This window comes from Giraffa tippelskirchi, chromosome 12 (genome assembly GCF_054371585.1).
Source record: "Giraffa tippelskirchi isolate mGirTip1 chromosome 12, T2T-mGirTip1v1.2.pri, whole genome shotgun sequence".
Lineage (NCBI taxonomy): Eukaryota > Metazoa > Chordata > Mammalia > Artiodactyla > Giraffidae > Giraffa > Giraffa tippelskirchi.
In genome coordinates this window covers 64491149-64517437 of record NC_137286.1, presented here as the reverse complement: position 1 = coordinate 64517437, position 26289 = coordinate 64491149, and the positions used below count along the sequence as shown (strand labels likewise).

The 26289-nt window shown below is 41.2% G+C and overlaps 1 protein-coding gene and 1 non-coding gene across 2 annotated transcripts; both read right to left on the bottom strand.

Moving 5' to 3' along the window:
* Positions 1-1302: 1302 nt before the first annotated feature.
* On the bottom strand, positions 1303-2930 carry NDN (necdin, MAGE family member). Its single transcript, XM_081547243.1, has one exon. The coding sequence runs from the start codon at positions 2840-2842 to the stop codon at positions 1865-1867; it is 978 nt and encodes a 325-aa protein (XP_081403369.1). The 5' UTR covers positions 2843-2930; the 3' UTR covers positions 1303-1864.
* Positions 2931-20723: 17793 nt separating this feature from the next.
* Positions 20724-20795, bottom strand: TRNAS-CGA (transfer RNA serine (anticodon CGA)). The gene has a single exon. It is a non-coding gene; the product is annotated as a tRNA-Ser (tRNA).
* Between the last annotated feature and the right edge of the window lie 5494 nt (positions 20796-26289).

Sequence of the window (26289 nt, the reverse complement as noted above, 5' to 3'; positions counted from 1 at the left end):
TAGCACCAGTACCTGCCTGTTAAGTAATGTTATTTAAGTGCTGGGAATCCTAGTTCCCAATTCAGATTGTAATTCTCTCACACAAATACAACTCCCAGATTACTTCTTCTTGGGGTGATGTCACCTATGTGTTCCCCTCATTTTCCATCTTCCCCAGAAAAGGGTCTGGCTTTAACCAAATGATCTTTTTCGATGTTCTGATGTTTGAAGGACTTTTGGTGTTATTAAACCCTATTTCTCTCTCTCCCCCCTTGAAGGATTGAGCTTTATAATGAGATTTATCCTCAGGGACTGCCCCTCCCTCACCCCATCCCACCCTGAGTGGTGGCTTAGTGGCCCATGGCAATTTTGGAGCTGCTGGGTTGCAGACACCCTCATAGGCGACCTTCCCACCCCAACCCCACATCCCTCTCCATGGTGTCCCATGTGTGTTCCTCCAGACCACTGGTCAGTCAGCTCCATCATCACAGTCCTTCAGAAAAGACCAAGCTTCAAATCTTGGGTTCACTGCTAAGTAGGAACATGACTTTAATCTCTCCAAAATGAAGTTTCTTGATTTGTACAGAATATGACTTAATTCCCCTAAAAAATTAATGTTGAGGATTCATTAGTAATAATCCTCAGTGGTGTGTGTGTTGAGAGTAGGGATCTAAAAGTACAGGCTATAACATGAAAACTACAGATGCTAACATGGAACTTTTTAAATGCATAATCTAAAAGGCAGGAGTGGGGGAGGGGCAGCTGGAGGGAGGTGGGTAAAAGTATGGGCTCTGGGCTCATTCAGTGTGGGTCCAAACCATAAAACCAAGCCTCTCCTCCCAGGAACCCTTTATGATCCAGGGAAAGTTAATTACCTGCTTTGTCCCTGTATTTCCTCCATGGTGCAGATGTATTAAGTGCCTGCTTCACAGGGCTGTTGTGAGGATTAAGGAGAGAAAATATATGTAAAGGGTTTAGTACAATGCCTCTCTTAGTGCCCACAAAAGACAGCTATTATTTTTTATAAAATGTGGAAAATGTAAGAGAGGAAATTACTCTAAATATCAACACTTGTTATTTCTATGTGATATGATTATGACCCTTTGTTGGTTTTTGCACTTTTCTCTACTCGTCAAAGCTTTGATATGAACTTGTGAATTTCTTTCTGAAAATAAAACTATGCACTTCACAGATTTACAAGTCATGATGAGTACTGACATCCCCATCCTATTAGATGAAATAGTTACATCTGTATATTTTGTAATTCCCATTCCCAACCCATAATATTCTGTTAAGAAGATAAAAGTACACTTTTTCCATGAATGACTGTATCACAAGAATCTTTAATGTTTAAAGTTTACTTATGGTTGAGGTTGTATCTGTGTTTAGTAAAGTGTGCCCACACAGTCTGTTTCAGTCCACATTACCAAACTCCACAGGGATGTTTCCTGTGCCCAGGCAGAGCACAAAGACAGGGGTCGACTTTTCTCTTGGTTAGGCCAGCTTTTCTGGGGAGTTTTTCCAAACTCTCCAAGACCAATCTACCCCAATACACAGCCTCTGTCACACATGAAAGAATATGGAAAATGTCTCAGTGTATTTCATAAGTTTAGCACGTCTCTGGTACAAAAATTCAAGAAAGGTAGCACAAAAGCGAAAGCACCAACTGAGCTTACTTACAAACAACCATGCATGAATACTACACACTAATATTACCAAAATGAACACAACATTGCATTAAGAGGTATAAAAGCACTGTACGGAAAACTTAAAAGTTACACGTGAAATACTGCACTGTAGATCCTGAATACTCTAATGTCCCACACCCCCACCCCTCCTCCACCCTGGTGAGGGGCAGAAGACATCCATCTGCCTCCAGACCTTGCTAGTCCTCGGAGACACTGTTGCGGGGGCAGTGGGCAGTGGGGTGGGCCTCCCGCAGGGCTCTAGCCTCTTCCAGAGCTTCCCTGTAGCGGGAAGGCCAGGCCTGGGGGTTTTTCTTAAAGACCCTGGCCAGGAATTCCATGATCTGCATCTTGGTGATTTCGCGGCTGGCACGGGAGCCCCAGAAGAACTCGTACTCAGGGGGCTCGACATGGGGGACGCGCTGGTACTTCAGGTAGTTCTGCTGGACGAACTCCTCGGTGATAAGCTTTCTCACGTCTCCGAAGGTGGAGTGTTTCTTCCAAGGCCTCAGCCCCAAGATGCGCAGCACGTTCCAGACTGCACTCTCTCGAGCTCCGCGACCCTTCACATAAATGAGGCTCAGGATCATCAGCAGGAGGCCTGTCATCGGCATGCGGTTGCTCAGAGCGACCCTGTCCAACTCCTCTGGCTCCAGAGCTTTGACCAGCGAAAACTCCATGGTGTGCAGGCTGGTCAGCCTCAGGTGCAGCCCGAACACGCGTGCGAGGATGAGGCTGGTGCGCCGAAGGATGCTTCTGCACCACTTCTTGTAACTGCCGATGACATCCTTCACCATGTCTGGGAACCAGATGATCATTCTCTTCTGGTCCTTGACCAGCACGTACCACATGAGCTCGTGTGCCTTCTGCACCAGCTGGGCCGGGGCCGGGGCCGCCGGGCTGAGCTGAGTTGTGCTCGGGGCCTGGTGGGGACGACCTCCCTCAGCGGCCTGCTGCAGGGCCTTCGGGTCTCCCTCTTCGCCTGGAGCCTGGGGAGGCAGCGAGACCAGAGGGGCATCAGGCGGGCTTAAGGGAGGGCTCTCCGGCTCAGTTAGGGTCGCGGCCTCAGACCTCGGAGGAGAGGGCCCCCCGCGAATGCCGGGGCTGCTGTGGACCTCGGAGTTGGAGGTCTCGGCTGCCAAGTTGGGGTCGCACACATCCTTACTTTGTTCGGACATATCTGTTCGGTCTCGCAAGAGCAGGGCCGCCGCGTCCAAGAGCTCTTCGAGTCTGCTTTCCCTCCGCGGACTCCTGGAGAGGAAGTGCGCATTGCTGCGCGCAGCGCCTTCCGCCGAGGCCAGGCAGGGCGGGGCGGCGGCGGGGCGGCGGAGGGGCGGGCCAATGCGCCTGCGCGTCCGCGCGCCTGGGGCCCGGCAGGCGCGTTTGGCGAGCCGGGCTCCGGGAGGACTGCGGGAGGGGGCTATGAGGCCCCCAGTAAGGATAGAGGGTCCGCTAGAATATGGGCCTCAATGATCACTCCCCCTCCCCAGGCGTCCTTCTGGGGCTAAGGAGGAGTTCTTGAGGAGGAGGGGAGGGAGATGGATGAGCACTGGACAAAGAGTGAGTTTAAGGGACAGATGGCAATTTAAGCTTCTGAGATGCTGAAGCTGACTTTCTTAGGAAGCATTTGATTAGGTATATCCAAAATCAAGTTAGAGATTAATCCGAGAGCAAGACCTAGGCTTGTGTGTCAGCTAGGTTTCAGATCAGTGTGAGAATTTAAACTGAGAAAACAGTCAGGATTGCCCAACAAAACATGTCAACTCTGAAAAAGAGAAGTCACTTAGTCGTGTCCGACTCTTTGCGACCCCATGGACTGTAGCCTACTAGGTTCCAATGGAACATGGGATTTTCCAGGCAAGAATACTGGAGTGTGTTGCCATTTCCTTCTCCAGGGTATCTTTCTGACCCAGGAATCGAACCCAGGTCTCCCGCGTTGCAGACAGACGCTTTACCCTCTGAGCCACCAGGAGGACTAATTGGGAAAATTGGAATTCTGAGGAATAACAACAAAAATTAATTGATTCCGTACCACATGCAAGAGTTATAAAAGATAAATGCAGAATGTAGTCAATCCGAGTGTGATCGAAATTTTCTTGAAGGCAATATACTAATGATTTTGTTAGTATTTTAATGGTCATCGATTTTGGTTTTTCAATTCCATTGGGTAATTTTGATGTAAATTTTGTTTCATTAGAATCCCCTTACACAGAGATTATATTAGCATAGACTCATATGATGTCTTTCACCTGTGGAAGACACACTTGCCACAGCTCACTCCACATCTCTCTTCTATTGGGAGGGTTGTTTAATACTATCCTAGAGTCTGTGGACTGGAACCACTATGAGGGATTATACTCAGAGGGTTTAAAGCTTTGGAACTGATGCCAAATTTGAAACCAAGTACATGGTAAAACCCTAGTGCTGCTTACCCTTGGAGCCCAACTGTACACCTGGTAACAGGATATTTTCTTCCAAGAATAGTTCTGTGGTAAAAGTTCCATTTTCTAACAAAAAGAAGATCCATGGAGAAGGGGTTGGAAAAAGTAAAGCTTGAAATATCCTTTAAATAGAGAGCGTGCACCTGTAGTTATGTCATGGCAGAGGTCAGTAGCTTGACAGCTTGAAAGGGGCTCAGGGCCGGGGCAATGGGATGGCTCAGAGGGATGGGATGGGGAGGGAGGTGGGTGGGGGGTCCGGGAGGGGGAACACATGTAGACCCATGGCTGATTCATGTCAATGTGTGGCAAAAACTATTACAATATTGTAAAGTAATTAGCCCCCAACTAAAATAAATAAATTTATTTTAAAAAAAAAAGTAAAAAAAAAAAAGAATGCAAAAAATAAAATAAAAAAGACTCAAAAAAAAAAAAAAAAAGAAAGTAGCAACATGATAAGATGTCTCCTCATAACTCAGAGATGCAGACCTGCAGAACAATAAGATAAAAAGGCAGGTGACAACTGTGAATAGAAAAGGAAGTCATCACTCATGCTGCTGCTGCTGCTGCTGCTAAGTCACTTCAGTCGTGTCCGACTCTGTGTGACCCCATAGACGGCAGCCCACCAGGCTCCCCCGTCCCTGGGATTCTCCAGGTAAGAACACTGGAGTGGGCCGCCATTTCCTTCTCCAATGCATGAAAGTGAAAAGTGAAAGTGAAGTCGCTCAGTCGTGTCCGACTCTTTGCGACCCCATGGACTGCAGCCTACCAGGCTCCTCCGTCTATGGGATTTTCCAGGCAAGAGTACAGGATTGGGTTGCCATTGCCTTCTCCAGTACTCATGAGGGATCAACAACTTCTTTAATTCAGGCATCAAGATTTGGGTCTGGAGTTCCAGTGATGCCATGCCAATAAAGACTAAATTGGGATCACTGAGTATCTCCAGGGCTGGCCCTGTTCGATGTGGGCAATGAGTTCTCTCAGATCCAGCAGCTTAGAAGCAAAACTCCTGAAGACTGCAAAATATCTCCCCCCATAAGACTCATGAAGGGTCACTCTTTAAATCAGGATTATGTAAATAGAAGTTCCATGGGTGCAAGAAGTATGTGGGAAAGTTATAACCTAAAATATTCTGATGTGGACAGTTCTGCTGGTGGGTTGCTTCAAACTCTGTAATGTGGAACAGATTACACAGCTGTGGAATAGGCTGTTCTTGGCAGACTCAGGAATAGGAGGAGAGGCCTGTCCTGGCACTGGTTTCCATAGTGAACGGAGGAAGGGGGGTCACCCAGAGCCTCCAGTGGACATATGCTCACAACGCAGGGGCCCAGAGGCCCCGAATGAAATGCGAATACTCAGGCTCTTTCCTGTCACATAGCAATAACCTCCACCTTGGAGGCCCCAAAGGGGCCCCAAATGCCTTGCAGGCCAAGGAATTGAGACAGAGAACTTGTGTTAATGTGTTCAGCAAATATTGAGCAACATCTATCATGTGCCTGAAATATTTACATTTTAGAAAAGTAGCTCAGTCTGTGGGAGTAAACTAATTACATTGGGACTGTTAGGCTGCCCCCTCTATTTTTTTTTTTTTTTTTTTTTAGTAAAGAACAAGTGAGGACAGGCAGTCCTGCTGTACACAGCTGGGAGGGTTAGGGAGCAGACAAAATCCTGGCCTCTTATCCCTCAAGTCTCCCTACTGCACATGTTTGTCCAGCTGAGGCCCAAAGTCACTCCTATAATCGGAGATCTTCCAGTCCTATCTAGACCCACATTGTAGCTGGCCAGCACTCAAGGATTAACAGGGTCAGGGGTGTCATTTAAAAAGTCAACTGGAATCACAGTTAAGTCTGGAGTTGGGGCAGGTAGACAGGGAGATGCAGAGAGACCAATTAGGAGACTTTGCACCGGAATCCATTTTAAAAATGGATAATGGCTTTTATTTCATGCTCAAACTACTGCACAATTGCACTCATCTCACACACTAGCAAAGTAATTATCAAAATTCTCCAAGCCAGGTTTCAGCAATACGTGAACTGTGAAATTCCAGATGTTCAAGCTGGTTTCAGAAAAGGCAGAGTAACCAGAGATCATATTGCCAACATCCGCTGGATCATCAATAAAACAAGAGAGTTCCAGAAAAACATCCATTTCTGCTTTATTAAATATGCCAAAGCCTTTGACTGCATGGATCACAATAAACTGTGGAAAATTCTGAAAGAGATGGAAATACCAGACCACCTGACCTGCCTCTTCAGAAATTTGTATGCAGGTCAGGGAGCAACAGTTAGAACTGGACATGGAACAACAGACTGGTTCCAAGTAGGAAAAGGAGTGTGTCAAGGCTGTATATTGTCACCGTGCTTATTTAACTGATTTGCAGAGTACATCATGAGAAACGCTGAGCTTGATGAAGCACAAGCTGGAATCAATATTGCTGGGAGAAGCATCAATAACCTCAAATATGCAGATGACACCACCCTTATGGAAGAAAGGGAAGAACTAAAAAAGCCTCTTGATGAAGGTGAAAGAGGAGAGTGAGAAAGTTGGCATAAAGCTCAACATTTAGAAAACAAAGACCATGGCATCCGATCCCATCACTTCATGGCAAATAGATGGGGAAACGGTGGAAACAGTGGCTGAATTTATTTTTTGGGGCTCCAAAATCACTGCACATAGTGACTGCAGCCATGAAATAAAAAGACGCTTACTCCTTGGAAGGAAAGTTATGACCAACATAAACAGCATATTAAAAAGCAGATACATTACTTTTCCAACAAAGGTCCATTTAGTCAAGGCTATGGTTTTTCCAGTAGTCATGTATCGATGTGAGAGTTAGACGATGAAGAAAGCTGAGCGCTGAAGAATTAATGCTTTTGAACTGTGGTGTTGGGGAAGACTCTTGAGAGTCCCTTGGACTTTAAGGAGATCCAACCAGTCCGTCTTAAAGGAGATCAGTCCTGGGTGTTCATTGAAAGGACTGATGTTGAAGCTGAAACTCCAATACTTTGGCTGCCTCATGCGAAGAGTTGACTCATTGAAAAAGACCCTGATGCTGGGAAGGATTGGGGGCAGGAGGAGAAGGGGATGACAGAGGATGAGATGGCTGGATGGCAAAACCGACTCAATGGACATGAGTTTGGGTAAACTCCAGGAGTTGGTGATGGACAGAGAGGGCTGGCATGCTGCAATTCACGGGGTCATAAAGAGTCAGACACGACTGAATGACTGAACTGAACTAATGTAACTATTTATTAAACACTGCCTATCAGTCATAACGCCTGGGGAAAGAAATGAGGAGAAACACCATCACTATAATCCACAATGAAGAGAAATAGTGGACCAAAAAGGCCATAGACAAACAAGCAAGATAATAATTAAATAAGCACAATTACTCTTTATGTTGCAGTGCATAGCTCACCGGCCACCATGCTGTCTCAGAGAGTAGAACAGAAGCAGTGCATACTCAGTTCAGTTCAGTTCAGTCGCTCAGTCGTGTCTGACTCTTTGCCACCCCATGGACTGCAGCATGCTAGGCCTACCTGTCCATCACCAACTACCGGAGTATATTCAAACTCATGTCCATTCAGTCGATGATGCCATCCAACCGTCTCATCCTCTGGTATACCCTTCTCCTCCCACCTTCAATCTTTCCCAGCATCATGGTCTTTTCAAATGATTCAGTTATTCACATGTGGTGACCAAAATATTGGAGTTTCAGCTTCAACATCCATCCTTCCAATGAACACCCACGACTGACCTCCTTTAGGATGGATTGGTTGGATCTCCTTGCAGTCCAAGGGACTCTCAAGAAGCTTCTCCAACACTACAGTTCAAAAGCATCAATTCTTTGGTGCTCAGCTTTCTTTATAGCCCAACACTCACATCCATACATGACTACTGGAAAACCATAGACTTGACTAGACAGACCTTGTTGGCAAAGTAATGTCTCTGCTTTTTAATATGCTGTCTAGGTTGGTCATAACTTTCCTTCCTAGGAGTAAGCGTCTTTTAATCTGCAATTACCATCAGCAGTGATTTTGGAGCCCCCCAAAATAAAGTCTGACACTTTTGCCATGAAGTGATGGGACCAGATTCCATGAACTTAGTTCTCTGAATGTTGAGCTTTAAGCCAGTTTTTCCCTCTCAACTTTCACTTTCATCAAGAGGCTCTTTAGTTCTTCTTCCCTTTCTGCCATAGGGTGGTGTCATTTGCATACCTGAGGTTATTGATATTTCTCCCTGCAATCTTGATTCCAGCTTGTGCTTCACCGAGCTCAGCGTTTCTCATGATGTACTCTGCATGTATATTAAATAAGCATGGTGAAAATATACAGCCTTGACGTACTCCTTTCCGATTAGGAACCAGTCTGTTGTTCCATGTCCAGTTCTAACTGTTGCTTCCTGGCCTGCATACAGGTTTCTCAAGAGGCAGTAAGGTAGTCTGGTATTTCCATCTCTTTAAGAATTTTCCAGTTTGTTGTGATCCACACTGTCAAAGGCTATGGCATAGTCAATAAAGCCAAAGTAGATATTTTTCTCGGAGAAAGCAATGGCACACCACTCCAGTACTCTTGCCTGGAAAATCCCATGGATGGAGGAGCCTGGTAGGCTACAGTCCATGGGGTCGCTAAGAGTCAGACACAACTGAGCGACTTCACTTTCACTTTTCCCTTTCATGCACTGGAGAAGGAATTGGCAACCCACTCCAGTATTCTTGCCTGGAGAATCCCAGGGATGGCGGAGCCTGGTGGGCTGCCATTTGTGGGGTCGCACAGAGTTGGACATGACTGAAGTGAATTAGCAGCAGCAGCAGATATTTTTCTGGAACTCTCTTGCTTTTTCAATGATCCAATGGATGTTGGCAATTTGATCTTTGGTTCCTCTGCCTTTTCTAAATGCAACTTGAATATATAATCAAAGTTCATGAGTCACATACTGTTGAAGCCTGGCTTGGGGAATTTTGAGCATTAATTTTTAAGCATGTGAGATGAGTGCAACTGTGTGGTATGCTCAGTAGTTTTGTAAATACTAATGAAAGGTGAAGGCAGATGGTGAACACCAAGGACCACTGGTATTCTGTCTCAGGGTGGCTGGGATTGAGCAGTATTGTGTACCTGGGATATGGATCCACCACTTCCTGAGACTGTTCAGAAAGAGACAGACCTAGGTAGAGGGAGAGGACATGTCCAGCAGGTACCTGGATGTGTATGTCTCAGGAAAGATGCCTGGGCTGACAATAGAAGTCTGGGAGATCAACACGGTAAATCGCATCGCCTTGCAAGAGGACAGTCCTGACGTGAGGATGGGACAGTTTTCATTGTATGAGACCATAATGTATACCACACAGGTACCAACATCTAAACACATCTCTCCCTTTCAATGCATGTGTAAGTGCCTTTGAGATATGGGAAAAACAAAAAAAGAATTGTGGAAAAGAAAAGACACCTTACCCCTATGCAGGCAGATGCCCTGTTATGGGCAGTCTGGTCTCTAGTTGGGAACCACTGAAAATTACAAGCAGAAAGTTGGGAGGAAAGACAGCTGACTAAGAGGTCAGGTCACATAAGCTTCTTTCTAGATGATATATGCTTTTCCTCACTGAACCTGTAAAAATAGGTTGCTTCATCTCCAACATCTCCTTGAAAATAAATCCTGTTTATGCAGACTATGGATATAAGTTTGTAGTGCATAAATATTTTTATATATTCCTGAATTAACTTGCCAATATTTTGTTGGAGATTTTTATGTATTTATTAGCGATATTGGCTTATATTTTTCTCTTTTTGTACTACCTTCATCTGGATTTGATATCAGAAACTCTTAAAATGACTTAGAGAAAGTTTCCTACTCTTCAATTTTATGGAAGAAAATGTATAGAATTGTCTTTATTTTATTTAAAATATTTGGTATAATTTTTCTCAATGGCATCACCAGTATCTAGATAATTCCTTTTCACATGGCTCATAACTACCTGTTTAACATTCTAAATTGATTGTTTTAGAAAAGTCAGAGGAACCAGAGATCAAATTGCCAACATCTGCTGGATCATAGAAAAAGCAAGAGTGTTCCAGAAAAACATCTATTTCTGCTTTATTGACTATGCCAAAGCCTTCGACTGTGGGGATCACAATAAACTGTGGAAAATTCTTAAAGAGATTGGAATACCAGACCATCTGATCTGTCTCTTGAGAAACCTGTATGCAGGTCAGGAAGCAACAGTTAGAACTGGACATGGAACAACAGACTGGTTCCAAATAGGAAAAGGAGTACATCAAGGCTGTATATTTTCACCCTGCTTATTTAACTTATATGCAGAGTACATCATGAGAAACGCTGGGCTGGAAGAAACACAAGCTGGAATTAAGATTGCCGGGAGAAATATCAATAACCTCAGATATGAAGATGACACCACCCTTATGGTAGAAAGCAAAGAAGAACTAAAGAGCCTCTTGATGAAAGTGAAAGAGGAGAGTGAAAAAGTTGGCTTAAAGCTCAACATTCAGAAAACTAAGATCATGGCATCTGGTCCCATCACTTCATGGGAAATAGATGGGGAAACAGTGCAAACAGTGTCAGACTTTATTTTGGGGGGCTCCAAAATCACTGCTGATGGTGATTGCAGCCATGAAATTAAAAGACGCTTACTCCTTGGAAGGAAGTTTATGGCCACCCTAGAGAGTATATTGAAAAGCAGAGACATTACTTTGCCAACAAAAGTCTGTCTAGTCAAGGCTATGGTTTTTCCAGTAGTCATGTATGGATGTGAGAGTTAGACGATGAAGAAAGCTGAGCGCCGAAGAATTGATGGTTTTGAACTGTGGTGTTGGAGAAGACTCTTGAGAGTCCCTTGGACTGCAAGGAGATCCAACCAGTCCATCCTAAAGGAGATCAGTCCTGGGTGTTCATTGGAAGGACTGATGTTGAAGCTGAAACTCCAATATTTTGGCTGCCTCATGCGAAGAGTTGACTCAATGAAAAAGACCCTGATGCTGGGAAGGATTGGGGGCAGGAGAAGAAGGGGGCGACAGAGAATGAGATGGCTGGATAACATCACCGACTCGATGGACATGGGTTTAGGTAAACTCCAGGAGTTGGTGATGGACAGGGAGGCCTGACATGCTGCAGTTCATGGGGTCGCAAAGAGTTGGGCACGGCTGAGCGACCGAACTGAACTGAACTGAAATTGATTGTAGGCCCATCAGGTTATCTTTTTCATGCTGGGTGAATTTCAAGGTATGTGGTTTTTAAGGAATTGGTATATTTCATCTAAGTGGCCAATTTTGTGTGTGTCGTGGTGTATTTATTACTTATTACCCTTTATTTAAAGTGTATTTTTAATTGGAGGAAAAATGCTTTGCAATGTTGTGTTGGTTTCTGTTGTACAACCGCGTGAATCAGTCATAAGTATATGTATATTGCCTCCCTCTTGAACTTCATCCTATTTCCCCACACCACTGGTCTAGGTTGTCACAGAGCACTGGGTTGAACTCTCTGTAGGACAGCAAATTCCCGCTAGCTATCTATTTTACATATATTAATGTGTATGTTTCAGTGCTACTCTCTCAATTCATCTTACACTCTCCTTCCTCTGCTAGACCACAAGTCTGTTCTCTGTTTCTGTGTCTCTCTTCCTGCCCTGCAATAGGTTCATCAGTACCATTATTCTAGGTTCCATACATATGCACCAATATGTAAATTGTTTTTCTCTTTCTGACTTACTTCACTCTGTATAACAGACTCTAGGTTCATCCACCTCATTTCAGTTGACTCAAATTTGTTCCTTTTTATGGTTAATATTCCATTGTATGTGTGTACCACAACTTCTTTATCCATTTATCTCTCGATGGACATCTAGATTGCTTTGATAGTCTGACAATTGTAAATAGATGCAATGAGCACTGAGGTATATATGTGGTTGAATTATGGTTTTCTCAGGGTATTACCCAGTAGTAGGATTGCTGTGTTTGTATTTCCACCAACAGGGCATGAGGGTTCCTTTTCCTCCGCATTCTCTCCAGCACACGTTATTTGTAGATTATTTAATTATGGCCATTCCAACCAGTTTTAGAAAAGGCAGAAGAACCAAATATCAAACTGCCAACATCCGCTGGGTCATCAAAAAAGCAAAAGAGTTCCAGAAAAACATCCATTTCTGCTTTATTGACTATGCCAAAGCCTTTGATAGTGTGGATCACAATAAACTGTGGAAAATTCTTCAAGAGATGGGAATACCAGACCACCTGGCCTTCCTCTTGAGACCTGTCCTCTGTATGCAGAACAGGAAGCAGCAGTTAGAACTGGACATGGAAAAACAGACTGGTTCCAAATAGAAAAAGGAGTGTGTCAAGGCTGTATATTGCCACCATGCTTATTTAACTTACATGCAGAGTACATCGTGAGAAACACTGGGCTCAATGAAGCACAAACTGAAATCAAGATTGCTGGGAGAAATATCAATAACCTCAGATATGCAGATGACACCACCCTTACGGCAGAAAGGGAAGAAGAACAAAAGAGCCTCTTGATGAAAGTGAAAGAGGAAGGGGAAAATTGGCTTAAAGCTCAATATTCAGAAAACAAAGATCATGGCATCTGGTCCCATCACTTCATGGCAAGTAGATGGGGGAAGAGTGGAAACCATGTCAGACTTTATTTTTTTTTAATTAGTTTATGTATCTATTTTTTCTTTTACAATATTGTATTTGTTTTGCCATACATTTACATGAATCCACCAAGGGTGTACATGTGTTCCCCTTCTAGAACCCCCCTCCCACCCTCTCTCCCCATCCCATCCCTTGGGCTCCAAAATCACTGGAGATGGTGACTGCAGCCATGAAATTAAAAGACACTTACTCCTTGGAAGGAAAGTTATGAACAACCTAGACAGCATATTAAAAAGCAGAGACATTACTTTGCCAACAAAAGTCATTCTAGTCAAGGCTATGGTTTTTCCAGTAGTCATGTATGAATGTGAGAGTTGGGCTATAAAGAAAGCTGAGCGCAGACTTTGGTCACCTGATGCGAAATGGTGACTCATTTGAAAAGACCCTGATGCTGGCAAAGATTGAAGGAGAAGGGGACAACAGAGAATGAGACAGTGGGATGGCATCACCGACTCAACAGACATGAATTTGAGTAAACTATGGGAGTTAGTGATGGATAGGTAGGCCTCGCCTGCTGCAGCCCATGGGGTCACAAAGAGTCAGACACGACTGAGCAACTGAACTGACTGATTCCAACCAGGGTGGTGTGACACCTTATTGTAGTTTTGATTTGAATTTCTCTAATAATGAGTGATGTTGAAAATCTTTTCATGTCCTTGCTGACCATCCATACATCTTAACTGGAGAAATGTCTGTTTATGTCTTCTGCCCAATTTTTGACTACTTTATATATATATATATATATATATATATATATATTGAGCTGCATGATTTGCTTGTTTGTTCTGAAGATTTATCTTTTGTCAGTTGCTTCAACTGCAGTTAAATTTTATCCCTTTCTAAAGGTCATTTTTTATATTGTTTATGATTTCTTTTACGGTGCAAAAGTTCTAAGTTTAATTAGATACTATTTGTTTATTTTTGTTTTTATTTCCATTTTCTAGATGAGGAGCCAGCAGGGATCTTGCTGTGATTTATGTCAAAGTATGTTCTGCTTATATTTTTCACTAAGAGTTTTAAAGTTTATAGCATTGCATTTAGGTCTTTAATACATTTTTAGTTTATTTTTGCATACAGTATGCTCACTTTCACTACTATTATTCAACATAGTTTAAGAAATTCTAGTCACGGCAAACAGAGAAGGAAAATAAATAAAAGGAATCCAGATTAGAAAAGAAGAGATAAAATTCTCAATGTTTGCAAAAACATGATACTATATGTAGAAAATCCTAAAGATACCATCAGACTATTACTAGAGATAATCAATGAATTTAGCAAAGTCACAAGATACAAAATCGATATACAGAAATCCCTTGTATTCCTATACACTAGCAATGAAAAAGCAGAGAGATAAATGAATGAAACAATCCTATTCACCATCGCAACAAAAAGAATAACATACCTAGGAATAAACATACCTAAGGAGATAAAAGAACTGTATGCAGAAAATATGAGTCACTGATGAAAGAGAAAGACGACACAAAGAAATGGAGAGATATATCATGTTCTTGGATTAGAAGAATCAATACTGTTCAGAAGACTATACTACCCAGAGCAATCTACAGATTTAGTGGAATCTTATCCCTATTAAATAACCAATGACATTTTCCACAAAACTAGAACTTTTTTTTTCAATTAGTATGGAACATGAAAAACCCAAATAGTCAAAGCAGGTTGATTATATTCTTTGAAGCTGAAGATGGAGAAGCTCTACACATTCAGTAAAAACAACATTGGGAGCTGACTGTGGCTAAGAACATGAACTCCTTATTTCAAAATTCAGACTTATATTGAAGAAAGTAGGGAAAACCACCATATCATTCAGGTATGACCTAAATCAAATCCCTTATGATTATACAGTGGAAGTGATGAATAGATTCAAGAAATTAGATCTGATAAAATGCTTGAAGAACTACGGACAGAGGTTCATAATATTGTACAGGAGGTTGTGCGATCAAAACCATCCCCAAGGAAAAGAAACGCAAAAAGGCAAAATGGTTGTCTGCGGAGGCCTTACAAATAGCTGAGAAAAGGCAAAGGAGAAAAGGAAAGATATACCCGTCTCAATGCAGAGTTCCAAAGAATAGCAAAGAGAGATAAGAAAGCCTTCTTAAATGAGCAATGCAAATAGAGGAAAACAATGGAATGGGAAAGACTAGAGATCTCCTCAAGAAAATTAGAGCTACCAAGGGAACATTTCACGCAAAGATGGATACAGTAAGTGACAGAAATGGTATGAACCTAAAAGAAGCAGAAGATATTAAGAAGAGGTGGCAAGAACACATGGAAGGACAGTACAAAAAAGATTTTAATGACTCAGATAACCACGGTGGTGTGATCACCCACCTAGAGCCATTCATACTGGAGTGTGAAGGCAAGTAGAACTTTAGGAAGCATCACTATAAACAAAGTTGTTGGTGGTAATGGAATTCCATTTGAGCTATTTCAAATCTTAAAAGCTGATGCTGCGAAAGTGCTGCACTCAATATGCCAGCAAATTTGGAAAACTCAGCAGTGGTCACAAGACTGGAAAAGGTCAGTTTTCATTTCAAACCCAAAGAAAAGCATTGTCAAAGAATGTTCAAAGTAATGCACAACTGCACTCATCTCACACATTAGCAAAGTAATGCTCAAAATTTTCCAAACTAGGCTGCAACATTGCATGAACTGTGAACTTCCAGATGTTCAAACTGGATTTAGAAAAGGCAGAGGAACCAGAGGTCAAATTGCCAACATCCGCTGGATCATAGAAAAAGCAAGAGAGTTCCAGAAAAACATCTACTTCTGCTTCATTGACTATACTAAAGTCTTTGACTTTGTGGATCACAACAAACTGTGGAAAATTCTTCAAGAGATGGAAATACCAGACCATCTCACCTGCATCCTGAGAAACCTGTATGCAGGTCAAGAAGCAACAGTCAGAACCCAACACAGAACAACAGACTGGTTCCAAATTGGGAAAGGAGTATATCAAAGCTGTATATTGTCACCCTGCTTATTTAATTTATATGCAGAGTGCATGATGCAAAATGCCAAACTGGATGAAGCACAAGCTAGAATCAAGATTGCCAGGAAAAATACCAATAACTTCAGATCCGCAGATGAGACCACCCTTATGGCAGAAAGCAAAGAGAAAATAAAGGGCCTCATTTTTTTCCAGAATTTTAAATGGATTTTGTTTCATTGAAGGATGATTTCTTTACTGAATTTTGTGGCTTTCTATCATACATCAACAAGAATAAGCCATAGGTACACCCATGTCCCCTCCCTCCTGAAGTTCTCTCCCATTCTTCCCTCCTAGATTGTCAGAATCCCTGTTTGAGTTCCCTGCTTGTTTCATGTACCAAATTATCATTGCTGAAGAGTCTCTTGATGAAGGTGAAAGAAAAGAGTTAAAAAGCTGACTTAAAATTCAGCATTCAAAAAAATGGAGATCATGGAATCTGGTCCCATTATTTCATGGCAAATAGGTAGCGAAACAATGGAAACAGTGACAGACTTTATTTCAGGGGGCTCCAAAATCACTGCAGGTGGTGACTGAAGCCATGAAATTAAATGACACTCCTTGGGAGAAAAACTATGACAAACCTAAAAAGTGTGTTAAAAAGCAGAGACATTACCTTGCCAACAAAGATCCATATAGTCAAAGTTATGGTTTTTCCAGCAGTCATGTATGGATGTGAGAGTAGGACCACAAAGAAGCCTGAGTGCCTAAGAACTGATGCTTTTGAACTGTGGTGTTGGAGAAGACTCCTGAGAGTCCTTTGGCTGCAAGGAGATCAATCCAGTCAGTCCTAAAGGAAATCAGCCATGACCATTCGTTGGAAGGACTGATGCTGAAGCGAAAAGCTTCATTACTTTGGCCACCTGATGGGAAGAGCTGACTCATTGGAAAAGACCCTCATGCTGGGAAAGATTGAAGGCAGGAGGCAAAGGGGATGACAGAGGATGCGATGGTTAAATGGAATCACCAACTCAATGGACATGAGATTGAGCAAGATTCTGGAGATGGTGAAAGACAGGGAATCCTGGCATGCCGCAGTCCATGGGGTCACAAAGAGTTGGACATAACTCAGCGACTGAAGAGCAACAACAAATTTGGCCAATACCATGATCTTAGTTGTTTATTTGTTTGTTTGTTTTAATATTTAGCTGTAAGTTGGCTCTTTCACTGTCCTCCTTCACTTTCAAGTGTAACTGTGATTTTATTTTTTTATTTTTTAAATAAATTTATTTATTTTAGTTGGGGGCTAATTACTTTACAATATTGTAGTAGTTTTTGCCATACATTGACATGAATCAGCTATGGGTTTACATGTGTTCCCATTCCTGGACCCGCTCCCACCTCCCTCCCCATCCCATCCCTCTGGGTCATCCCATTGCCCCGGCCCTGAGCATTTGCCTCATGCATCGAACATGGAATGGTGTTCTGTTTCACATATGATAATATACATGTTTCATTGCTATTCTCCCAGAACGTCCCACCCTCACCTTCTCCCTCAGAGTCCATAAGACTGTTCTATGCATCTGTGTCTCTTATTCTGTCTCACATATAGGGTTATCATTACCATCTTTCAAATTCCATATATATGTATTAATATACTGTATTGGTGTTTTTCTTTCTGGCTTACTTCACTCTGTATTATGGGCTTCAGTTTCATCCATCTCAATAGAACCGATTCAAATGTATTTTTTTTAATGGCTGAGTAATATTCCATTGTGTATATGTACCACAGCTTCCTTATCCATTCGTCTGCTGACGGACATCTAGGTTGCTTCCATGTCCTGGCTATTGTAAACAGTGCTGCGATGAACATTGGGGTACACGTGCCTCTTTCAATTCTGGTTTCCTCAGTGTGTATGCCCAGCAGTGGGATTGCTGGGTCATATGGTAGTTCTATTCCCAGTTTTTAAAGGAATCTCCACACTGTTCTCCATGGTGGCTGTACTAGTTTGCATTCCCACTAACAGTGTAAGAGGGTTCCCTTTTCTCCACACCCTCTCCAGCGTTTATTGCTTGTAGACTTTTGGATAGCAGCCATTCTGACTGGTGTGAAATGGTACCTCATTGTGGTTTTGATTTACATTTCTCTAATAATGAGTGAAGTTGAGCATCTTTCCATGTGTTTGTTAGCCATCTGTATGTCTTCTTTGGAGAAATGTCTGTTTAGCTCTTTGGCCCGCTTTTTGATTGGGTCGTTTATTTTTCTGGAATTGAGCTGCAGGAGTTGCTTGTATATTTTTGAGATTAATTGTTTGTCTTTTGCTTCGTTTGCTACTATTTTCTCCCATTCTGAAGGCTGTCTTTTCACCTTGCTTATAGTATCCTTTGTTGTGCAAAAGCTTTTAATTTTAATTAGGTCCCATTTGTTTATTTTTGCTTTTATTTCCAATATTCTGGGAGGTGGGTCATGGAGGATCCTGCTGTGATTTATGTCGGAGAGTGTTTTGCCTATGTTTTCCTCTAGGAGTTTTATAGTTTCTGGTCTTACGTTTGCATCTTTAATCCATTTTAAGTTTATTTTTGTGTATAGTGTTAGGAAGTGTTAGGAAGTGTTCTAGTTTCATTCTTTTGCAAGTGGTTGACCAGTTTTCCCAGCACCACTTATTAAAGAGATTGTCTTTTCTCCATTGTATATTCTTGCCTCCTTTGTCGAAGATAAGGTGTCCATATGTGCGTGGGTTTATCTCTGGGCTTTCTATTTTGTTCCATTGATCTATATTTCTGTCTTTGTGCCAGTACCATACTGTCTTGATGATGGTGGCTTTGTAGTAGAACCTGAAGTCAGGTAGGTTGATTCCTCCAGTTCCATTCTTCTTTCTCAAGATTGCTTTGGCTATTCGAGGTTTCTTATATTTCCATACAAATTGTGAAATGATTTGTTCTAGTTCTGTGCAAAATACCATTGGTAGCTTGATAGGGATTGCATTGAATCTATAGATTGCTTTGGGTAGTATACTCATTTTCACTATATTAATTCTTCCAATCCATGAACACGGTATATTTCTCCATCTGTTTGTGTCCTCTTTGATTTCTTTCCTCAGTGTTTTATAGTTTTCTATATATAAGTCTTTTGTTTCTTTAGGTAGATACATTCCTAAGTATTTTATTCTTTTTGTTGCAATGGTGAATGGTATTGTTTCCTTAATTTCTCTTTCTGTTTTCTCATTATTGGAGTTTAGGAATGCAAGGGATTTCTGTGTGTTAATTTTATATCCTGCAACTTTACTATATTCATTGATTAGCTCTAGTAATTTTCTGGTAGAATCTTTAGGGTTTTCTATGTAGAGGATCATGTCAACTGCAAACAGTGATAGTTTTACTTCTTCTTTTCCTATCTGTATTCTTTTTATTTCTTTTTCCGCTCTGATTGCTGTGGCCAAAACTTCCAAAACTATGTTGAATAGTAGTGGTGAAAGTGGGCATCCTTGCCTTGTTCCTGACTTTAGGGGAAATGCTTTCAATTTTTCACCATTGAGGATAATGTTTGCTGTGGGTTTGTTATATATAGCTTTTATTATGTTGAGGTATGTTCTCTCTATTCCTGCTTTCTGGAGGGTTTTTTTTTTTTATCATAAATGGATGTTGAATTTTGTCAAAGGCTTTTTCTGCATCTATTGAGATAATCATATGGTTTTTATCTTTCAATTTGTTAATGTGGTGTATTACATTGATTGATTTGCAGATGTTAAAGAAACCTTGCATTCCTGGGATAAAGCCCACTTTCATCAAGAGGCTCTTTAGTTCATCTTTGCTTTCTGCCATAAGAGTGGTATCATCTTCATATCAGGTTCTTGGTGTTTCTCCTGTCTATCATGATTCCAGCTTGTAATTCTTTCGTCCTGGCATTCATCACCATGTGCTCAGTGTATATATTAAACAGACTGGGTGACAGCACACAGCCCTTTTGTATTCCTTTATCAACCTTGAACCAAATAGTTGTTCCATACAGAGTTCTAAGTGTTGCTTCTTGACCTACATACACGTTCCTCAGGAGACAGGTGAGATTATCTGGTATTCCAATCTCTTAAGAGCTTCCCACAGTTTATCATGATCCACACAGTTAAATACTTTGGAATAGTCTATGAAACAGAGGTAGATTGTTTTCTGGAATTCCCTGTAGCTTTCTCTATGATCCAGTGAATGTTGGCAATTTGATCTGTATTTCCTCTTCCTTTTCTAAACCCAACTTGGATATTGGAAGTTCTTGGTCCACATAATGCTGCAGCCTAACATGCAACTTTTAAAAGATGACCTTACTAGCGTGGGAGATGAGTGCAATCCTCCAATGGTTAACACATTCTTTAGTACTATGCTTCTTGGGGATTGGGATGAAGATTGACCTTTTCCAGTGGCCACTGCCGGGTCTTCCAGATTTGCTGACATAGGGAATGCAACACCTTAATGACATCACCCTTTAGAGTTTCTGAATAGTTCTACAGAAATTTCATCTCATCCACTAGCTTTATTAACAGCAGTACTTCCTAAGGCCCTCTTGAGTTCACTCTCCAGAATATCTAGCTCTGGGTGGCTGACCACACCATTGAATTAATGGTTCATTGAGATTTTTTTGTACAGTTCTTCCATTTATTCTTTCCATTTCTTCTTGGTTTCTTCAACATCTACTAGGTACCTACCATTTCTGTCCTTTATTCTGCCCATCTTTGGAGAAAACATTCCCTTGTCTCTCCAATTTTCCTAAAGAGATCATTAGTCTTTCCCCTTCTGTTGTTTTCTTTTAGTTTTAAAATCCCACTTATCCACTGATAAGTTAGGATATTATATTCAGGTACTAACTTTTGGAATAAGAGTGAGTGAGTGAGTGAGTGAGTGAAGTCGCTCAGTCGTGTCCGACTCTTTGCGACCCCATGGACTGTAGCCTACCAGGCTCCTCCGTCCATGGGATTCTCCAGGCAAGAATACTGGAGTGGGTTGCCATTTCCTTCTCCAGGGGATCTTCCCGACCCAGGGATCGAACCCGGGTCTCCTGCATTCGAGGCAGACGCTTTAACCTCTGAGCCACCAGGGAAGTCCTTGGAATAAGAAAGGCTCTTCATTTCATTAATTCCATTGCATCTGAGTCCTTAGCTATTAGAATGGCTGCTTCTACTTGCTCACATTGATTGTTGTCAGGGACTATTTTTTATGATTATATAATAATATAAAATTAGGTAAGATAAATCTTATAATGCTGGCCTTAGATTCACCTGTTTCCATTAATCTGAATAAAGAAGTGATTCACATTTTTCTCTATGTTTATTATGTTGCTTGTACTCTTTCAACCTCAACTGCATGCACTAAAATTAAGAATATGGTTCTGGATAAGACTGTCCTTATTTTGATACCAGATACAATTCAGGGGTCCCAAGTCTACCCATAATTCTGATCAAGTAGTTATAAACTTGAGGGATCCCCATGACTCTTTTAGAGGCTTCCCTGATTGCTTGAATGGTAAAGAATCTGCCTGCAATGTGAGAGACCTGGGTTCAATCCCTGGGTCAGGAAGATTCCATGGAGAAGGTAATGGCAACCAACTCCAGTATTCTTGCCTGGAGAATCCCATAGACAAAGGAATCTGGAAGGTTCCACGTGATCACAAAGAGTGAGACATGAGAGCGACTACACTTTCACTTTTTCATAACTGTTTTGGGGTTTCTGGGTGGCTCAGATGGTAAAGAATCCACCTATAATGCCTGAGACCCGAGTTTGATCCCTGGGTTGGGAAGATCCCCTGGAGAAGGGAATATCTACCCACTCCAGTATTCTTGCCTGGAGAATCCCATGGACAGAGGAGGCTGACAGGCCACAGTCCATGGAGTCACAAAGAGTCATACACGATTGAGAGACCAGGCACACAAGAACAACTCTTTTAAGTTCCACAATTCACTGGAAAGACTTACAGAACTCACTAAGAATTCTATATATATAATTTTGGCTTAATGTGATGGATATATATCAAATGAGATCTGGGAGATTTCCCAGGGTAAATTTCCCATGTCCTCTCCTTGTGGGTCAGGATGTGTCACCCTTTTAGGATATTACTGTGTTCACTACTGAGCTTTAGTTTCAGAGATTTTAGTGGGGTTTCATTATGTATATATGAGTGTTTCAATCACCGGCCATGTGATTTAACTCAGTTTTCAGTCACCTCTCTCTGCCCTTATAGTCTGGAAGCTTACAGCCCCAATCTTTTAGGCATGATTGATATTTATGATAAACAGACCCAGCTTGGAAGTAAATCACTGGTCCCCCATAGCCAGTGGCTATTAGCATAGAGAGGACACTCTTGTCATTCAGGAAATTACAAAGATTTTTAAATCTGAACCAGGAACATGTAACAAAGACCAGACAAATTCTTAATTATACCACAACCTGTGATGACAACTTAAATACACTCTCATCCCCTTCTTTGTCTCTAACTTCTATTTTATGACTATTTCCATCCTATTTAGACTGAACTCTCTACCTTTCTGGAAAATCTGAGAGAAGGCCTTTTTTTTGTATTTTTTCATAGAAGGCAGGAGTGTAGAAAATTAAGTTTTCCACCAAGACAGTTATTTTCTGCACATTCATTATGTGGTAGGGGGCAAATTAACACAGATAAATTTTTAATATCACCTTCAAGGATCAGAGACTTGTCATGTTGATGAGGCTTGCATAACTCAATGAAACTATGAGTCATGGGCCACCCAAGACAGATGGGTCATAGTGAAGAGTTCTGACAAAATGTGGTCCACTGTAGAAGGGAATGGCAACCTACTCCAGTATTCTTGGCTGGAAAACCCAACAGACAGTATGATAAAGGAAGAAGATATGACACCAGAAGATGAGCCCCCAGACCAATAGGTGTCCAATATGCTACTAGGGAAGAGTGGAGGGCAATTACTGCTCCAGGAAGAATGAAGCAGTTGGCCAAAGCAGAAACAATGCTGCATCGTGGATGTGTCTGGTAGTGAAAATAAGTCCCATCCTGTAAAGAACAAAATGGCATAAGAACTTGGAATGTCAGGTCCATAATCAGAGTAAATCAGATATGGTCAAGCAGGAGATGGAAAGGGTGAATATCAGCATCTAAGGAATAAGTGAACTAAAATGGGCAAACTGAGAGTTTAATCCAGATGACCATAATTATATGTACTACCATGGGCAAGAATCCCTTAGAAGAAATGGAGTAGCCCTCATAGTCAACAAAAGAGTCTGAAATATAGTACTTGAGTGCAATCTGAAATATGACAGAATGATCTTTGTCCATTTCCAAAGCAAATCATTCAACATCAAAGAAATCCAAGTTTATGCTCCAACCTCTGATGCCAAAAAAACAGAAATTGACCAGTACTATAAAGTAATTAGCCTCCAATTAAAATAAATAAATTAATTTTAAAAAGACCTATAACAAATTCTAGAATTATCAGCAGAAAAGATGTCCTTTTCATCATAAGGGATCAGGATGAAAAAGTAGGAAGTCAAGAGATACCTGGAGTAACAGGCTAGTTTGGCCTTGGAGTACAATGTGAAGCAGGGCAAAGTCTAACAGTTTTACCAAGAGAACATAATGGTCATAACAAACATCATTTTCTAACGACCCAACAGACAGCTCTACACATGGGCATCACCAGATGGTCAATACTGAAATCAGATTGATTATGTTCTTTGCAGCCAAAGATGGAAAAGTTCTATATAGTCAGCCAAAACAAGACCTGGCACTGACTGTGGCTCATATCATGAGCTTCTTATTACAAAATGCAGGATTAAATTGAAGAAAGTAGGGGAAACCATTAGAAAATTCAATTATGACCTAAACCAAACCCCTTAAGATTATACAGTGGAAGTGACAAATAGATTCAAAACATTACATCCGGTAGACAGTGTGCCTGTTATGGAGGTTTCCAGCACTGCTCAGGAGGGAGAGACTAAAACCATGACAAAGAAAAGGAAAGGCAAGAAGACAAAGTGATTCTGAGTTGGCTTTCCAAATACCTGAGGAAAGAAGAGAAGAAAAAGGCCAGCGAGAGAGGGAAAGATATATCCAACTGAATGCAGAGTTCCGTAGAATAGTAAGGAGAGATAAAAAGGTCTTATTAAATGAGAAATGCAAAGAAATAGAGGAAAACAATAGAATTGGAGAGATTAGAGATCTCTTTAACAAAATTGGAGACATCAAGGGAAAATATCATGCAAGGATGGACATGAAAATGGACAGAAACAATCAGGACTTAACAGAAGCAGAAGAGATTAAGAAGAGGTAGCAAGAATACACAGAAAAATTATACCAAAAAAAAAAAAGGTCTTAATGATCCTGATAACCAAGATGGTGCAGTCACTCACGTAGAGCCAGACATACTGATGTGTAAAGTCAAGTGGGCCTTAGAAAGCATTACTGCAAACAAATCTAGTGGAAGTGGTTGGATCCCAGGTGAACTATTAATATTTAAAATCCTAAAAGATGATGTTGTTAAAGTGCCACACTCAATACGTCAGCAAATATGGAAAACACACCATGGTCACAGGACTGGAAAAAATGTCAGTTTTCTTTCTAATCTCAAAGAAGGGCAATGCCTAAGGATGTTTAAACTAACATATGATTGCACTCATTTCACATGCTAGCCAGTTTTTTTTTTTTCTGAAAATCCTTCAAGCTAGGCTTCAGCAGTACATGAACTAAGAACTTCCAGAGGTACAAACTGGATTTCATAGAGGCAGAGGAATAAGAGATCAAATAACAACATTTGTTGGAACATGGATGAAGGGAGGAAGTTTCAAAAAAAAAAATCTACTTCTGCTTCATTGGCTATGCTAAATCTCCTGACTATGTGGATCAACATACTATGGGGAATTCTTTAAAACATGGGGATATCAGACTACTCTACCCATCTCCTGAGAAACCTGTATGTGGATCAACAAGCAACAGTTAGAACTGCACATGAAACAATAGATTGTTCTAAAATTGGGATAGGAGTATGACAAAGCTATATTTTGCCATCCTATTTAATGCATATGCAGAGTACATCATGTAAAATGATGGGCTGGATGAATCACAAGCTGGAATCAAGATTGCCAGGAGAAATATCAACAACGTCAGATATGCAGATGATGGCAGAAAGTGAAGGGAAACTAAAGAGCCTCTTGATGAATGTGAAAGAGGAGAGTGAAAAAACTGGCTTCAAACTTACCATTCAAATTACTAAAATTATGGCATCTGGTACCATCACTTCACAGCAAATAGAAGGGGAGAAAAGTTGAAGCAGTGACAGACTTTATTTGTTTGGGCTCCAAAATCACTGCAGATGGTGACTGCATACATGAAATTAAAAGAAGCTTTCTCCTTGGAATGAAAGCTATGACAAATATAGGCAATGTATTAAGATGCAGAGACATAATTTTGCCAATAAAATTCTTTTGCCAACAAGAACTTTGGTTTGTGCAATAGTCATGTACAAGTGTGAGAGTTGTATCACAAGGAGACTGAACATTTAAGAATTGATGCTTTTGATTATGGTGCCAGAGAAGAGTCTTGAGAGCCCCCTGGGCTACAAGGAGATCAAACCTGCAAAACCTAAAGAAAATCAACTCAGAATATTCATTGGCAGGTCTGTTGCTGATGGTGAAGCTCCAATAGTTTGGCCTCTTGATACAAAGAGCCTATTCATTGGAAAAGATCCTGATGATGGAAAAATTAAAAGCAAATGGAGAAGGGAGTGGCAGAGGATGGTCAATTAACATGAATTTGACTGAACTGCCAGAGACAGTATAGGACAGAGGATCCTGGTGTCATACGGTCCATGGGGTCACAAGGAGTAGGACGCGACTTAGCCATTGAACAATAACAACAAAAACAACTGTATAATACGTGGCTTTGAAAATCTTAGCTTTACTTTATCTCAATTATTCACTACTAATTCCACAGATGATTCTTATATTTTATTTTTAATGACTTTATTGAGGTATAAATGATGTGTGATACACTGCATATATTTAAAGAGTATATGCTGACAAATAAATACTCATGGATATATGACCCCAATCAGGATAGTATCCATCACTCTCAAAAGTTATCTCATATGCCTGTAATTGCATTTGAGGTCACTTTTACCTTCAGGTAACCAATGATCTGCTCTCTGTCACAATAGTCTGCATTTTCTATAATTTTATATAAACAGAATCATTCTGCATATATTTTCTATTTGGCTTCTTTACTCAGCATGGTTATTTTAAGATTCATCTGTTATACCATATATCAGAAGCAACAGTTAGAACGGTACATGGAACAACAGACTGGCTTCAAATCAAAAAAGGAGCATGTCCAAGCTGTATATTGTCATCCTGCTTATTTAACTTATATGTGTACGCAGTTCAGTTCAGTTCAGTGGCTCAGTCATGACCAACTCTTTGCGACTCCATGGACTGCAGCACACCAGGTATTCCTGTCCATCATCAACTCCCGGAGCTTACACAAACTCATGTACATTGAGTCAGTGATGCATTCCAAAAATCTCAATCTCTGTCATCTCCTTCTCCTCCCATTT